Consider the following 14,928-nt stretch of genomic DNA (forward strand, 5'->3'; position numbering starts at 1 on the left):
TAATTTGAACTAGTTTGTCCAAGTTCAGCATGTAGAAAGCAGTGAATAAATGATTTGCTGATTTTTAACACATATTCATGTTTTTTTTTTTCATTTTTGGATTGTTTTTCATTTAAAAATATTGATATGTTTTTGTTTACTAATGCTGTTGCTTATTGGTTTGCTCTGGTTCACCACATAGAGCAGTAGAAAAAGAGTTTTTAATTGGAAGTTGCCTATCTATGTCATTTCCGCCACACACTGTCTCTTCCGCCACGCCATGTCATTTCCACCACAACACATATTTTAAAGTAAAACATATAAAAAACATACAATCAAACCAACTATATTCAGTGGTGTTGATAATTGTGCAGTTAGGGGTAAGATATGTGTATACACTTTAAGAAATACATGATTTTGAGCTATATTAAGTAAATGAAATGTTCCAGGCATCTAGTTTTAGGTGTTTTTAGTGTAAACATTGTAAAATCTTTACAGTTACATTTCTGAAAAATAAATCAATTACAAATTTGATCAGAGATGTGTGTGCTATTTAATCAAATATATTTATTACAGAAGATATTTAATTATTTTCTCTTCAAAACACAAGTTTTGCTATGTGATGGAAATGACCGTTTTCTTGGACTGTCAGATAAAAATGGCAAAATATATATATTATTCAATACAAATCAGCACAGCCAACTTAAGGGAAGGTTTCTAGACAGATTGAGAAACCAAATGATACTAAAAAACTGTTTGTAGAAATGTTTTTATTTTCTGAAACTGTCTAGCTCAAAGAGTACCATAGTTGAAGAATCACCCATATAGGCTATAGCTATGGCTGCACGGGACAGCATCAAGAATCGCCCAAATTTCAACGTTCAAATTGACGTTCAAACGCAAATGTTTAGGAAAGTGCTGCGATGACTTTTTGTGCCACCCAGTGGTTAATAGGAGAATAATCAAATGTGCATTTTACGTCGGTGTGCATTTACCCCGTTTTACCGGGTATAATAATATACTATAGGCCTGCTATAGGCCTAGGCCTACTACCGTTAACTTACCCAGCTTATCTGACACGTCTCTCAGGTTGTCAGAATGTCAGTGTAAACGTTTGTAAACTTTTATTTTTAATATAATTATGTAAGAGAGTAACATGACATCAACACCAGTTTACTTTTATAATGTACTTACTAAATTATACTTGTATAATGCACTTACCAATTAGCAAAGACGGTGCAGCCTGCAGTCTTCCACTCTTGTCAGCGGTTTTATGCGGGGTGGGGCCCGCGCCCGGTCTGCGCAGCTTGCGTGGATCCGGGTTGGGTTGCACCAGCCGTTCGTAACTTCTTTCTTAAATTGTAACGTAAAGTCCACACTAGAGGCTTAGTAACTACTAGCTAGTTTGTAACTAACTCTGTACTTTATTCCGTTGCACCATTTGTTCGTGAGGTAGAACTTAGCTAGTAGGTCGTAAACTCTCCGTAAAGTAATGCGTAGTCGCATAATATGACGTTTAGCCTCGATGAACCAATAGCAGCCTTCAAATACGTGAGCAGAAGTTGTGTTGAAATGCCGTGAATTTCAGTTTATCCTTCATTCTAACTTCTTTTGCCTCACGTTACTAACGGTAAAAATAAGTTTCCATTTAATACGATACTTGATCATAAATAACATAAGTGTTTTTATATATAAATAACATTCAGAAACTGTATTTGAAATGAAATTAATAAGGATCAATAAATAAATATTCATACAAAAAAACAAGAAATTACGTTTATTGATTATGACTGATATTTGACATGCACAACATGGACCGATGCACACAGCGGCGCTGTTTACCTATTTTTTACAGTCTATGTTTAGGACGGGTTCGTGTTAAAGAGCTGCTAACAAAGTAATCTTTTCACATAATGTTCTCTCTCTTAAAATGTATGCGAGTGTAAATGTCAGCATTATCATATATGTCTAAAGAATTGAAGTCTGTCAGGTAAAAGAAGAGCTTATTGATGCAGTTCAGTCTGTCTGATATTTTATTCCAACCGTTACTCCTGATCGGAGCTGCCGTAAATATTTAGTTGGAACGTAGAGTTACGTTTAAACTAAGTTTAATGGTGCAACGGAAAAATATTTAGTAGTGCGTAAGTTGTAACTTAGTGCCCATTTACGTCAAAACTAGGCTAAGTTGTAACTTACGCACAGCTGGTGCAACCGGCCCCCGGTCCACACCCGCCGGGCGGACTCAATTTAGTTGTGGCGCGTATGGTCTGCGCAGCTGTCCCGGATCGGCGACGCACCCGCCGGACGGGCTGTCACAGTCCAAGCTACAGACAAGTCTGGCGCAGAGTTGGTGCAGATCTGCATATTGAGTGCGACTGCTGCGCGAATCTACTGATTCGAAAACGGACCTGGCACAGATGTAAATGCTGTCTGGGTATTGTAGTATTTTTAGTAGCTAGTAATAAAATACCTGTAGAACATCGATAAATTGCATAATTGTCTAGGTAGGTAATACATTTAACAATATAATTAATAATAGTTTACTCCATTTTATTGTAGCCTATTTGAGGAAGAATAATTTTAATTGGATGACGGGATGAATACCTGCTAAGGTAACGTTAACCATTGGTCTACGCTTGGTGTCTTTTTCTCTCGCGACTAGTTTGGCTAGTTTATGGTTGAAAACCTTTTGTTTTATGTCAAACAGTTTTTAAAATAACCACTGGAAATCATAATGTAGCCTATCTAATGGGTGAAGTCAGGCACACCATGCCTTCATTTCGCCACGCGCGCCACTCTCCAGCTCAGTTTGTGCTGGGAACTCACAGCGACAGGTTGTTTACGGGCTGTTATGAGGAAGACACATGGTTCAATTACAAATATTGCGAGCTTTATAAGACATAGGACTGAGCGTTTGAGCTGAACGACAACGCACAGTATGGTTGAAGACATCGAGAGTTCTGTAAAACATCCAGAGATTTAACAGAGGCTTCTGCGTAATCTGGTTAGACAGTAACAAACTTCATTCTTTTCCATTATACCGGAGTCCTAATCATGTTTCTCTTCAGAACTTGGTCAACCGTAAGACTGGTCGCCGTTTTACTGAGTTTGGGGATTCACCAGAGCATCTGGGAAACAGTGAGTTATCTCCGTGGATCATTTGCTTTGTATATCAAATATTGTAATGTTTTATTAATATTCTATATTGTTACTGTGCACATTATATACATTGTGCTTTTTAAATTGAGATTCCAGAGTTCCAAAATCTTGGTATTCTGTGAATTGTCGTGATTAGACTGGGTGCTTTTGAAATCAAGAAGTCATTGCAATTTGATTAACAATACGTGGCCAGTGGATTGTTGTTGGGCTATATAGCATAAAAAAAAAGAATATTTGCAAATATCAGAAATCATTTCATTTCTGATATTTGGAAATATTCTTTTTTATGCTGTAGATGTTTAAAATGTGTTATATGTCCTGGACATTGAAATGTATATTGCTAGTTGCATAACATGTCCATGGACCTTTTGTTTAATCAACCTTATTGTTGATTAACATATATATAGGGCATAATGTTATACGTTTTTCACCATCTTTAATCACCTTTTGTGTGACAAATTAATTTAAATTAATATGAGGTAATTAATGCTCCATGCATAGCTATAAAATAATTAACACATGTTTAATAGTATGACAAACCCAATCATGTTGAATTTCCTAAAGTATTTCATTGCAAATTTTAGCATTTGCCTCCAGATTCAGGTGAGATTTTCTTGAGAGATATTTGCATATTTATTTTCCACTGATGTAGACAAAGTATAGTCTATGCTGTTTGAATGATACGTCATACAAGTTAAAAGTGTTTTATACTGTCCCTGATATCAAAGTTTATTAACATTTGCCTCCAGATTCATGTGAGATTTTCTTTTGAGAGAGATTTTCATATTTATATTAAAAGGCATGACACTGCACCACTGAATTAGAGAAAGTATGTTGAATGTATGTTTGAGTTGCACGTTATAAAAGGTAAATGTGTTTATAGTACCCCTGCTTCCAGATTTATGTGAGATTTTTTTGAGAAATATAAATAGATATACACAAATATACATTTATTTTAAAAAGGCATCATACTGAGCTAATGATGCAGATGAAGTGTAATCCATGCCGTTTGATTTTCACTATTTTCTCTAGGGATCAGTCCAGTCAGTGCTATATTTAATGTGCTGATGTGTCACAGATGTTGATTTGATTAGCTGTACTGACCTGAGATCCCGGTCTCCTTTTAATGATGTTTTGATGACCATTTCCAGTACAGGAACACTGACATATTTTAACTCGAGTGGCCAATTTAGGTTCCTGTCATGAAAATTAAGCATGCAATTTATGTGACTTACTGGCCTTAAAACAACAACAACAAAAAAAAAAAGAAAAAAAAAAAAAGAATGATGTTCTGCTAATTCAAAGGTAGATTACCATTCCAGTTTCTGTCAGAGGAGCACAGGCCACAAAGAAGAGCGCAAATCAGTGTTGTAATTAAATGTAGTTGTTGTTTGGTACTCCCTCTAATGATATGGCTTTCCTTCCCTGAATGGATGTTCATTTCCTATAATAATGATTCCATGTGTTCAAGAGCCTCTTCCTCGGGGCCGCTGGATGCTATTTGACTGATAACAGGATCCTTATCGGTCAGTTATTTTTCTTCTTTATTTGTCCTCTCAACATGTTTAACATTTCTGATCAGGTCACCAGAGCATTTTAGTGCAGAGGTTAAAGGTGATTGAAGACAACAGGTGTCTATTTACTTAAGATATTTAGATATGCAGCCATAAAGACAGTGAGAACAAAAAGGGGTTTTTAGCTCCTTGTTGCATGATATACATTTGATCAGTACATTGTAATGTCAATTTGTGGGGAGACATGGAGGCGGCCTTGAACACCCTTTATCAGCAGATGTGTCATAATTGTTTTTTGGCAAGATAGGAGACTTTACTTTTTGGAGACCTTTAGAGCCACATGGATGTAGTCAAAAGTCCTGTGAATAGTAGTTTCATTGAAATAAAGTGCCTTACTGCCCAGGTGTGTCACCAGTGCTTCTCTCTCACCCATCCTGACAAACAAATTAAATTTGTTGTAGTGATGCATATAGGTCTTTCATTGTTATTATTTCCCTCACAGTTTCTGCATGTCCAAGATGAGCCTTGGCCTTAGCTTTAGAAAATGCCAGGGAGATTTGTAGTGTCTGCTTGGGTTTAATGTAGATTACATGCAATTCTTATACAAGTATAAGAAAAAAGGTTATTATGCATTCAGTGGCGTAACAATGTCACTAACTGCAGCAGTTTATCTTGCTAAATTTTCCCACGCAAATCTCCATCAGTCTTTTGAATATTCACTCTCTTTTTATAGATATTATATGACACTATATTAATCTTTTTTTTCCCTAACCATTGCTTTTAGATGTTTTCTTTTTAACAAAAACATATACAGTGCTGGTCAGAATTATTTGCCCCCTTGGTAAATATGATCAACGATGGCTGTAAAAAATAAATCTGCATTGTTAATCCTTTTGATATTTTATAAAAAAAAAAAGCAAAAATCTAACCTTTCATTGGATTGAAAGTGGGGGGAAAATCACATTATGAAATAAATGTTTTTCTCCAAAACACGTTGGGAACAATTATTTGCCCCCTTTTATTAAATACTTTTTGCCAAGATAACAGCTCTGAGTCTTCTCCTATAATGCCTGATAATTTTGGAGAACACCTGACAATAGATCAGAAACCATTCCTCTATACAGAATCTCTCCAGATCCTTCAGATTCCCAGATCCATGTTGGCGCTTTTTCTCTTCAGTTCAGCCCACTCATTTTCTATAGGGTTCAGGTCTGGGGACTGGGATGGCCATTGCAGATGCTTGGTTTCCTTTCAAGGGAACTCGAGCTGCGTCAAGACACTGTAGGAATGCCCCTGCGTGATTGCGTCGTGAAGCACGTGTATAATCAGTCCAATGGAGAGACGAGACGTCATAGGCGGGTGACGTCATCGACCAGGAAACTATAAAGCACACCTGAAAACAGACCGCACTAGCCTCTGTGCCTTCAGCAAGCGTTCTCTGTATTCTGTCCCTGTTTATTTATTGTTGTCTGTCATTGCAGGCACAATATTTCACAGAAAGATATATATATATATATATATATATATATATATATATATATATATATATATATATATATATATATATATATCAGTGCTGTCAAACGATTAAAATATTTAATCGCGATTAATCACATTAATGCCATAGTTAACTTGCGATTAATCGCACATTTTTATCTATTCTAAATGTCTCTTGATTTCTTTTTGTCCCATTCTTTTTTCTCATTTTAATGCTCTTATCAACATGGAAAAGTGGATCGGCTTGCTTTGTGCAAATGTTTTTTATTGAAAACAACATTGACAATGCTGTGTTCAATTTCACACTAACATTCTCACTTGGAGCAAATAATCTCTCATACAATGTAACACTGTCCATCAATAAAAGGGTGAAAGAAATACTGACGAGGTCCTGATATTGACGAGGGGGTGGAGAATTCGCATCAGCTGTGTGTGTGCTTGGTCATCATCAAGTGGTTTTTCAGACTGGACGTGCTGCGATGATGATAGTTCAGTTCACAAAGACAAAACACACATATCACTTTGGTCTTGTCAATGGAACCATTTGGCAACTTTTTAAAAGTAAACTTTCTATTCAGAATCTTATTGGCATCCATTTTGGCGTCTCGAGCTCATCATCCACTCAAAACGTAATGTTAACCTACTATTTGGCCGGCTCGGCTCGCAAGCCTAAACAAGTGTGTGCGGCGTGCCTGTTGTTCTGTTTCCGGTCTAGCTAGATCCGCTTGCGCTTTCAAAACGTCCTCGTGCGGCGCAAGCCATTGAAATTAATGGGTTTCATAGCGCAGCGCCGCGCATGCCGCGTCCTTTTGCAAAAGCATGTGAAAAAAACGACAAAGTTTGCTAGGTCAAAAAGACCGTTAAATTAACGCCGTTAAAATGGGTTTGCGTTAACGTCGTTAATAACGCGTTTAACTGACAGCCCTAATATATATATATAATGGCTAGCAAGCAAGATTTTAAGCGGTGTGTTGTTCCCTGCCCTCGCTTTATCACGGGTGGGGACACAGATCAGCTTTGTGTTGCTTGTTTGGAGTGGAGTATGCCCAGTCAGTTTTCGAGGGGGCTGACTGTGAACATTGTGAAAAGCTGTCCGTGAGGATGCTCCACTCCCGCCGGGCGTTCTTCGAGGAGGACGGTTCGGTGCGCGCTCCCCAGGGTGCAGGTGGCGATGCACATCTTGTGGTTTGCAAATCGATCTGACAGCGGGGTTAGAGATGGGCCCAGCCCTATCTCAGCCTTCACCTGCCAGATCCAGTGCCTTATCTCAGGGAGAAGCACGCGCTGCGGTTTCTTCTCCCCGGGATGAGGCACCAATGCTGCGATTATCCAGTTCTGAGGAATTGGACGTCTAGATGAAAGATACCTACCATCTAGATCACAGGATTCTCGTCGGGGTTTGCCATTTTTCCCGACCACCACATTGAGGTGTCGAGGTCGTGGAATAAACCAGTCTCATATCGTGTTTTTAATCCGAATTATGGCAATGTTATTGGTATTAAAGATGTAGGTTATGTGACGATGCCTCAGGCTGAAGAGATGCTCACGAGCTATCTCTCTCCCGAGTCAGCATCGTCAATAAAAGCCCCGACGTTACCCACCAAGCCACTAAAATCTACTTCAGCACTGGTGAGCAGCGGGTCAGGCTGTGGCATGTCAATTTTGCAGGCATACCAGGCTTATCTGCTTAGGGACATAGATTTCAGCAGGTGAAGAAGCAATCAGCGGCGTTACAGAAGTTTCTTCCTCGCTGATCTAATGTTCCCGAGACTGCTGGGCGGGAGCAGTCTCGGCCGTCTGCAAGCTCCTTGCAGCTCGGAGTGCAGCAAAAACAAAGCGTCGGCACTCGGGCTCCTTCATAATCAGGGGGGCCTGGGTGGTGGTTGCAGTCGAAGCCAGTTAGAGGCAAGTAAGATCTGAGGACTGTCATCGTCTCAAAAAAGGCTTCGACAAAGAAGTCCTGATGCCGAGGTTATCAGACTTCTGAGGGTGGTCCCCTCCGGGTAGAGACGGGTTCCCGTTTCTCCTCGGTGCCCTCTGGGGGGCAACTCTCTGAGGAGGGTCGCATCGCTGCCAGCTATGTTGTTCCCTGCCGGTTCGCCGCTTCAGGGCACCGAGATGTCAGCGTCCCCAAGCGATCCTCCGAGGAGGGTCGTAGAACAGTCAGTTCGGTTGTTCCTTGCCAGTTCGCCGCTTCAGGGCACCGAAGTGACTGTTCGACCAAATCCAGAGGCCAGTCTCGAGATACTGGTTCCCTTAGTAGATTTTCTGGCAGCGTGGAAGCTACTGCCAAACATATCTCATTGGGTCCTGTATAAAATAGAAAAGGGTTACAGAATTAAGTTCGTCCGCCCAGATTTTGAGGGGGCCCTCCCTACGGTGGTGGACCCTGAGCAGGCTCTGGTTATGGAGCAGGAAGAACAGACTCTTCTACGAAAGGGGGCTATAGAAAGGGTTCCTCCTCCCAGCAGGGAGTCAGGGTTTTACAACCGGTACTTTATTGTTCCAAAAAAAGATGGGGGGTTGCGTCCTATTCTAGATCTGCGCCAACTAAACCGCAAGGTTCAGAAACTCAAGTTCAAGATGCTTACACTCAAACAGATCGTGTCACAGATTCAGTCCGAGGACTGGTTTGTCACGATAGACTTGAAGGAGGCTTACTTTCATTGCCATGATAGATCGACGGAAGCAAGTGCAGATAAACTCTTTTTTTGAAGTAGTAACAATGAGGAAGTCCAACACAGACAAACAGGTAAGTGGCGCAGGGACTCCGATGGTCAGATGATAAGAGTGCAGAAACAGTGGTGCGGTGATGAGAGTCCAATGACGAATTGATATCCAGAGAATCCAGGACTGAATCCGGGACTGGCGGATTAATGCAAGCAAAAAATATGGGCTTCATTTTGGAAACATGAAATACGGGATGAATCCTCCTGTGCACTGGAGGAAGGTTGAGGCGGACTGTCACCGGACTAATGATTTTAGTGACAGAGAACGGGCCAATGAATTTTGGTGCGAGCTTATTCGAAACGGAGTGGAGAGGAATGTCCTTGGTAGAAAGCCACACTTTGGAACCGACGACGTATACGGTTGGGTTCCGCCGGTGGCGATCGGCTTTGGCCTTGGTGCGCACCCCCACTTGGAGTAAAGTCTCACGGGCTCTAGTCCAAGTGCGGTGACACCTCTGGATGAAGGCGTGGGCGGAGGGGACCGCAACTTCGGACTCCAGGCTAGGAAAAATAGGTGGCTGGTAACCTACACTACACTCAAACGGTGATAGGCCCGTAGATGACACTGGCAACGTGTTATGGGCGTACTCCACCATAGACAGTTGCTGACTCCAAGAGGAAGGATTCTTGGACACTAAACATCGCAACGTTCGCTCCAAATCCTGGTTGGCTCGCTCAGTTTGTCCATTGCTCTGGGGATGAAACCCAGAGGACAGACTGACAGTCGCACCCAGAAATTTACAAAACTCTCGCCAACATTTGGACACAAATTGGGGTCCTCTGTCAGAAACCACGTCTGTCGGGAGGGCATGAAGCCGAAAGACGTGGTTAACGACAATCAATGCTGTCTCCTTGGCTGAAGGTAATTTGGGCAAGGGAATGAAATGGGCCGCCTTCGAGAACCGGTCCACCATGGTCAAAACTACCGTGTGACCCTGGGCGGGTGGGAGGGTGGTGATAAAATCTAGCGCGATATGGGACCAGGGTCTCAAAGGCACCGGCAGCGGTTGAAGTAACCCATCTGGAGGTTGATTGGAAGTCTTACCCGTGGCGCAAACTGAGCAGGCCAATACAAAATTGTGAACATCACGAGCCATGAGAGGCCACCAGAATCGTTGTTTAGCTAAAAATTTAGTTCGATTGACTCCAGGATGACAAGCCACATTGGAACAGTGTCTCCACTGAATAACGCTGGACCGTAAACCCTCCGGCACAAATAAACGATTCGGTGGACAACGAGTCGGAGGCGTTACCCCTTCTAAGGCCTTCTTGACCTTCGATTGGACCTCCCATGTGAGTGTAGAGTTGAATAGGGTCTCTGGTAAAATGCACTCGGGAGTAGACGGGCGTTCGGAACGGTCAAAAATGCGTGATAAAGAGTCGGGTTTGATATTCTTGGAACCCGGGCAGTACGAGAGAGTAAAGTCAAAACGACCAAAAAAAAGAGCCCACGAGCCTGCCTGGAGTTAAGTCTTTTAGCAGCACGAATGTATTCCAAATTCTTGTGATCGGTCCAGACGATAAAGGGTACCCCCGACCCCTCTAACCAGTGGCGCCACTCCTCCAATGCTAATTTGACCGCCAACAACTCTCTGTTCCCAATGTCATAATTGCGTTCGGCAGGGGATAAACGATGAGAAAAGTCGTCTGTCGTCTGAAGGAGAGCGCTGGGATAACACTGCCCCTACCCCCACCACAAACTGACGTGATGAATCAGGGGTTATCAGGATGGGGGCTGAAACAAAGCAACCCTTAAGTTTGGCAAACGCAGCTTCGGCTGCATCTGACCACCTGAACGTCGTTCTGGGGGAGGTCAAAGCGGTCAGAGGCGCGGCTAGTCGGCTGAAATTGCGAATAAAACGCCGGTAAAAATTGGCGAACCCCAGAGACCTCAGTAGGGCCTTACGGGAATCTGGACTTGGCCAATTCACCACAGCCTTAACTTTCTCATGATCCATGCGCATTCCCTCAACCGAGATGATGTGTCCTAGGAAAGGAACAGACTGCGCATGAAAAGCGCATTTCTCCGCCTTGACAAAAAGCCCATTCTCTAGCAACCTCTGAAGCACTTGTCGGACGTGTTGCACGTGTTCCTGGAGAGACGATGAAAAAATCAATATATCATCCAGGTAGACATATATGAACCGATCGACCATGTCTCGCAAAACGTCATTGACAAGTGCTTGGAAGACCGCTGGGGAGTTGGAAAGGCCGAACGGCATGACCAAATATTCAAAGTGCCCCCTTGTGGTGTTAAATGCGGTCTTCCACTCATCCCCCTCCCTGATGCGGACCAAATGATAAGCATTCCGTAAATCCAATTTCGTGAAGATGGATGCTCGCAACCTCTTGAAAGCTGAAGACATCAACGGCAAAGGATAAGTTTTCTTTACCGTGATGTTGTTCAACCCCCGGTAATCAATACAAGGTCGCAACGATCCATCCTTCTTCCCCACAAAAAAGAACCCCGCCCCCGCTGGAGAAGAGGAAGGACGGATGAACCCCGTTGCTAGAGAATCAGAAATGTATTTCTCCATGACCTCTCTCTCTGGGACAGAGAGTGAATATAATTTGCCTTTAGGCGGAGACGTACCTGGCAGTAACTCTATGGCACAGTCATAGGGATGATGCGGAGGAAGAGAATCAGCCCGAGACTTACTGAACACCTCTTTCTGGTCCTGATACTCCGTGGGCACGTTTGATAAATCCACTGTCTCCTCCTGAAACATAGGAACAGAAACAGACGGACAGGCAGACACAAGACAGGACTTATGACAAAAACTGCTCCACGCTGCCACCGACTTGAGCTGCCAGTCTATTTTGGGGTTGTGACGGTTGAGCCATGGGTGACCAAGAACGATGGGTGCCAGTGGAGTGTCCAGAATGTAAAAGGAGGTGGTTTCAGTATGATTGCCAGACGTGATGAGAGTGATGTCTTCAGTGATCAGTGAAATGGTGGGGAGTCATTGACCATTGAGTGCGTGTACCTCAATCTGGTGTGACAGGTGTCAGAGGGGAACTTAAAATCTTAGTGCAAATGAGTGATCCATGAAATTACCTTCCGCCCCTGAATCCAGTAGTGCCCGACAGTCGTGGAGGTGAGTTGACCATCGGAGTCTTACCGGGAGGAAGGTAGATGTAGATGAGGACTTCTCGGCAGAGATCCCACCCGACAGTAGCCTCATACTTACTGTCGGGCTGGGCCTTTTAACGGACAATTGTACGCGAAATGTCCAGCTCCACCGCAGTACAGGCAAAGGCCCAGGGATCTCCGCCTCTCCTTCTCCTCCCGGGAAAGCCGGGCTCGACCCACCTGCATGGGCTCGTGATCTTAGACGGGGCTGACCCCGCCTCCCGAACGCTGTCCCTCGATCCCTCTAGAAAGACGGTCCGGTTGAAATCGCCTGCTGCCTCGTGATAGACGTGCGTCCACTCTCAGAGCCAGCGCGATCAGATCATTAAGTCTGGTGGGCAGGTCCATGGCGTAGATCTCTTTTTGGACGCGGTCAGCCAGCCCATGCAGGAACATGTTCCACTGCGCCTCCTCGTTCCATTGGCTCTCAGCTGCAAGGGTGCGAAATTCGATCGAAAAGTCTGATACGGACCTCTCTCCTTGTCGTAATTCAGCCAGCATCCTGGCAGCTTCTCTTCCCGTCGCGGTCCGGTCAAAGACCCGCCGCATCTCGTCAGAGAGCCGCCGGAACGAGGAACAGCATTCGTCTTGGTTTTCCCACACCGCCGTTCCCCATAGCGCCGCTTTCCCCGTCAGAAGTGTCAGTACAAACGCGACCTTGGTCTGCTCCTCTTGAAACGTTCTGGGTTGGAGAGAGAAATGCATATCACATCTGGTTAAGAACGCACGACAGTAGTTAGGTTCATCTGAGTACGATTCAGGGACCGGTAGACGAGGCTCTGACGGGGATGGATCCGCTGGTGGAGGTAGGGAAATCGGCGGTGCGGGTGGCGCAGTGGGAACACGAAGCTGTTGAATCTGTTGGGTGAGCCCGGACACCTGCGCCACTAAAGCCTGAACAGCACAAGCCGTATCATTGAGATTCTTTTCTTGAGTGTCCATTCTCTTTATGCTGTTACTCACGAATGCCTCCAATGAGGTTGAAGAGTCTCCCGCTGCTTCCATGCTTTGAAGGTCAGATCGTTCTGTCGTGATAGATCGACAGAAGCAAGTGCAGATTAACTCTTTATTTGAAGTAGTAACAATGAGGAAGTCCAACACAGACAAACAGGTAAGTGGCGCAAGGACTCCGATGGTCAGATGATAAGAGTGCAGAAACAGTTGTGCGTTGATGAGAGTCCAATGACGAATTGATATCCAGAGAATCCACAGAAACAAGAACCGGAACAGGATGGGCATGAGACTCGAACGCTACTGGAACACAGACACACCGGGGAAACCACATACAACGATCTGACAAGGAAGATGAGAAGGTGATGAGTAGAAATACACATAATCAGATAAGCTGCAGCTGGTGATGGGATAATGAGTGGATGGCTGATGAGCGCTGATGAGCGGCCACGCCCATCTAATCAGCGCACCCACATACAGCAACAGAAACACGAGACAAGAAGAAGCCATAGGATTTACCAACCGTGACATTCATACACTCACCTAAAGGATTATTAGGAACACCTGTTCAATTTCTCATTAATGCAATTATTTAATCAACCAATCACATGGCAGTTGCTTCAATGCATTTAGGGGTGTGGTCCTGGTCAAGACAATCTCCTGAACTCCAAACTGAATGTCAGAATGGGAAAGAAAGGTGATTTAACCAATTTTGAGCGTGGCATGGTTGTTGGTGCCAGACGGGCCGGTCTGAGTTTTTCACAATCTGCTCAGTTACTGGGATTTTCACGCACAACCATTTCTCGGGTTTACAAAGAATGGTGTGAAAAGGGAAAAACATCCAGTATGCGGCGGTCCTGTGGGCGAAAATGCCTTGTTGATGCTAGAGGTCAGAGGAGAATGGGCCGACTGATTCAAGCTGATAGAAGAGCAACTTTGACTGAAATAACCACTCATTACAACTGAGGTATGCAGCAAAGCATTTGTGAAGCCACAACACGCACAACCTTGAGGCGGATGGGCTACAACAGCAGAAGACCCCACCGGGTACCACTCATCTCCACTACAAATGGGAAAAAGAGGCTACAATTTGCAAGACCTCACCAAAATTGGACAGTTGAAGACTGGAAAAATGTTGCCTGGTCTGATGAGTCTCGATTTTTGTTGAGACATTCAGATGGTAGAGTCAGAATTTGGCGTAAACAGAATGAGAACATGGATCCATCATGTCTTGTTACCACTGTGCAGGCTGGTGGTAGTGGTGGAATGGTGTGGGGGATGTTTTCTTGGCACACTTTAGGCCCCTTAGTGTCAATTGGGCATCGTTTAAATGCCACGGCCTACCTGAGCATTGTTTCTGACCATGTCCATCCCTTTATGACCACCATGTACCCATCCTCTGATGGCTACTTCCAGCAGGATAATGCACCATGTCACAAAGCTCGAATCATTTCAAATTGGTTTCTTGAACATGACAATGAGTTCACTGTACTAAAATGGCCCCCACAGTCACCAGATCTCAAACCAATAGAGCATCTTTGGGATGTGGTGGAACGGGAGCTTCGTGCCCTGGATGTGCATCCCACAAATCTCCATCAACTGCAAGATGCTATCCTATCAATATGGGCCAACATTTCTAAAGAATACTTTCAGCACCTTGTTGAATCAATGCCACGTAGAATTAAGGCAGTTCTGAAGGCGAAAGGGGGGTCAAACACAGTATTAGTATGGTGTTCCTAATAATCCTTTAGGTGAGTGTATATCCATCCATCCTCATCACAGGAAGTTCCTGAGGTTCGCTTTCGGGGGCGACGCGTACCAATATCGGGTTCTTCTGTTCGGCCTAGGTTTATCACCCCGCACCTTCACAAAATGCGTGGATGCAGCTCTGGCTCCCCTGAGACTCCAGGGCATCCGCGTGTTGAGTTACATCGATTAGTTGATTTTTAGCTCAGTCCGAGCAGAT

At 43.8% G+C, this 14,928-nt stretch overlaps 1 protein-coding gene across 1 annotated transcript in view; it reads left to right on the forward strand.

Annotated features, from left to right (window-relative positions):
• The first annotated feature begins 2,660 nt into the window (after positions 1-2,660).
• The window catches only part of ghrhrb (growth hormone releasing hormone receptor b), a 70,357-nt gene continuing 58,089 nt past the window's right edge, over positions 2,661-14,928 (forward strand). The window contains exon 1 of the mRNA XM_056259139.1: positions 2,661-3,117. Within this exon, the coding sequence (XP_056115114.1) occupies positions 3,034-3,117 (84 nt within the window). The 5' untranslated portion in view covers positions 2,661-3,033. The remainder of the gene's footprint in view (positions 3,118-14,928) is intronic.

The sequence above is a fragment of the Rhinichthys klamathensis genome, unplaced genomic scaffold, assembly GCF_029890125.1.
Source record: "Rhinichthys klamathensis goyatoka isolate OS25496 unplaced genomic scaffold, OSU_Roscu_1.1 h1tg000007l_1, whole genome shotgun sequence".
In the NCBI taxonomy this organism is placed as follows: domain Eukaryota; kingdom Metazoa; phylum Chordata; class Actinopteri; order Cypriniformes; family Leuciscidae; genus Rhinichthys; species Rhinichthys klamathensis.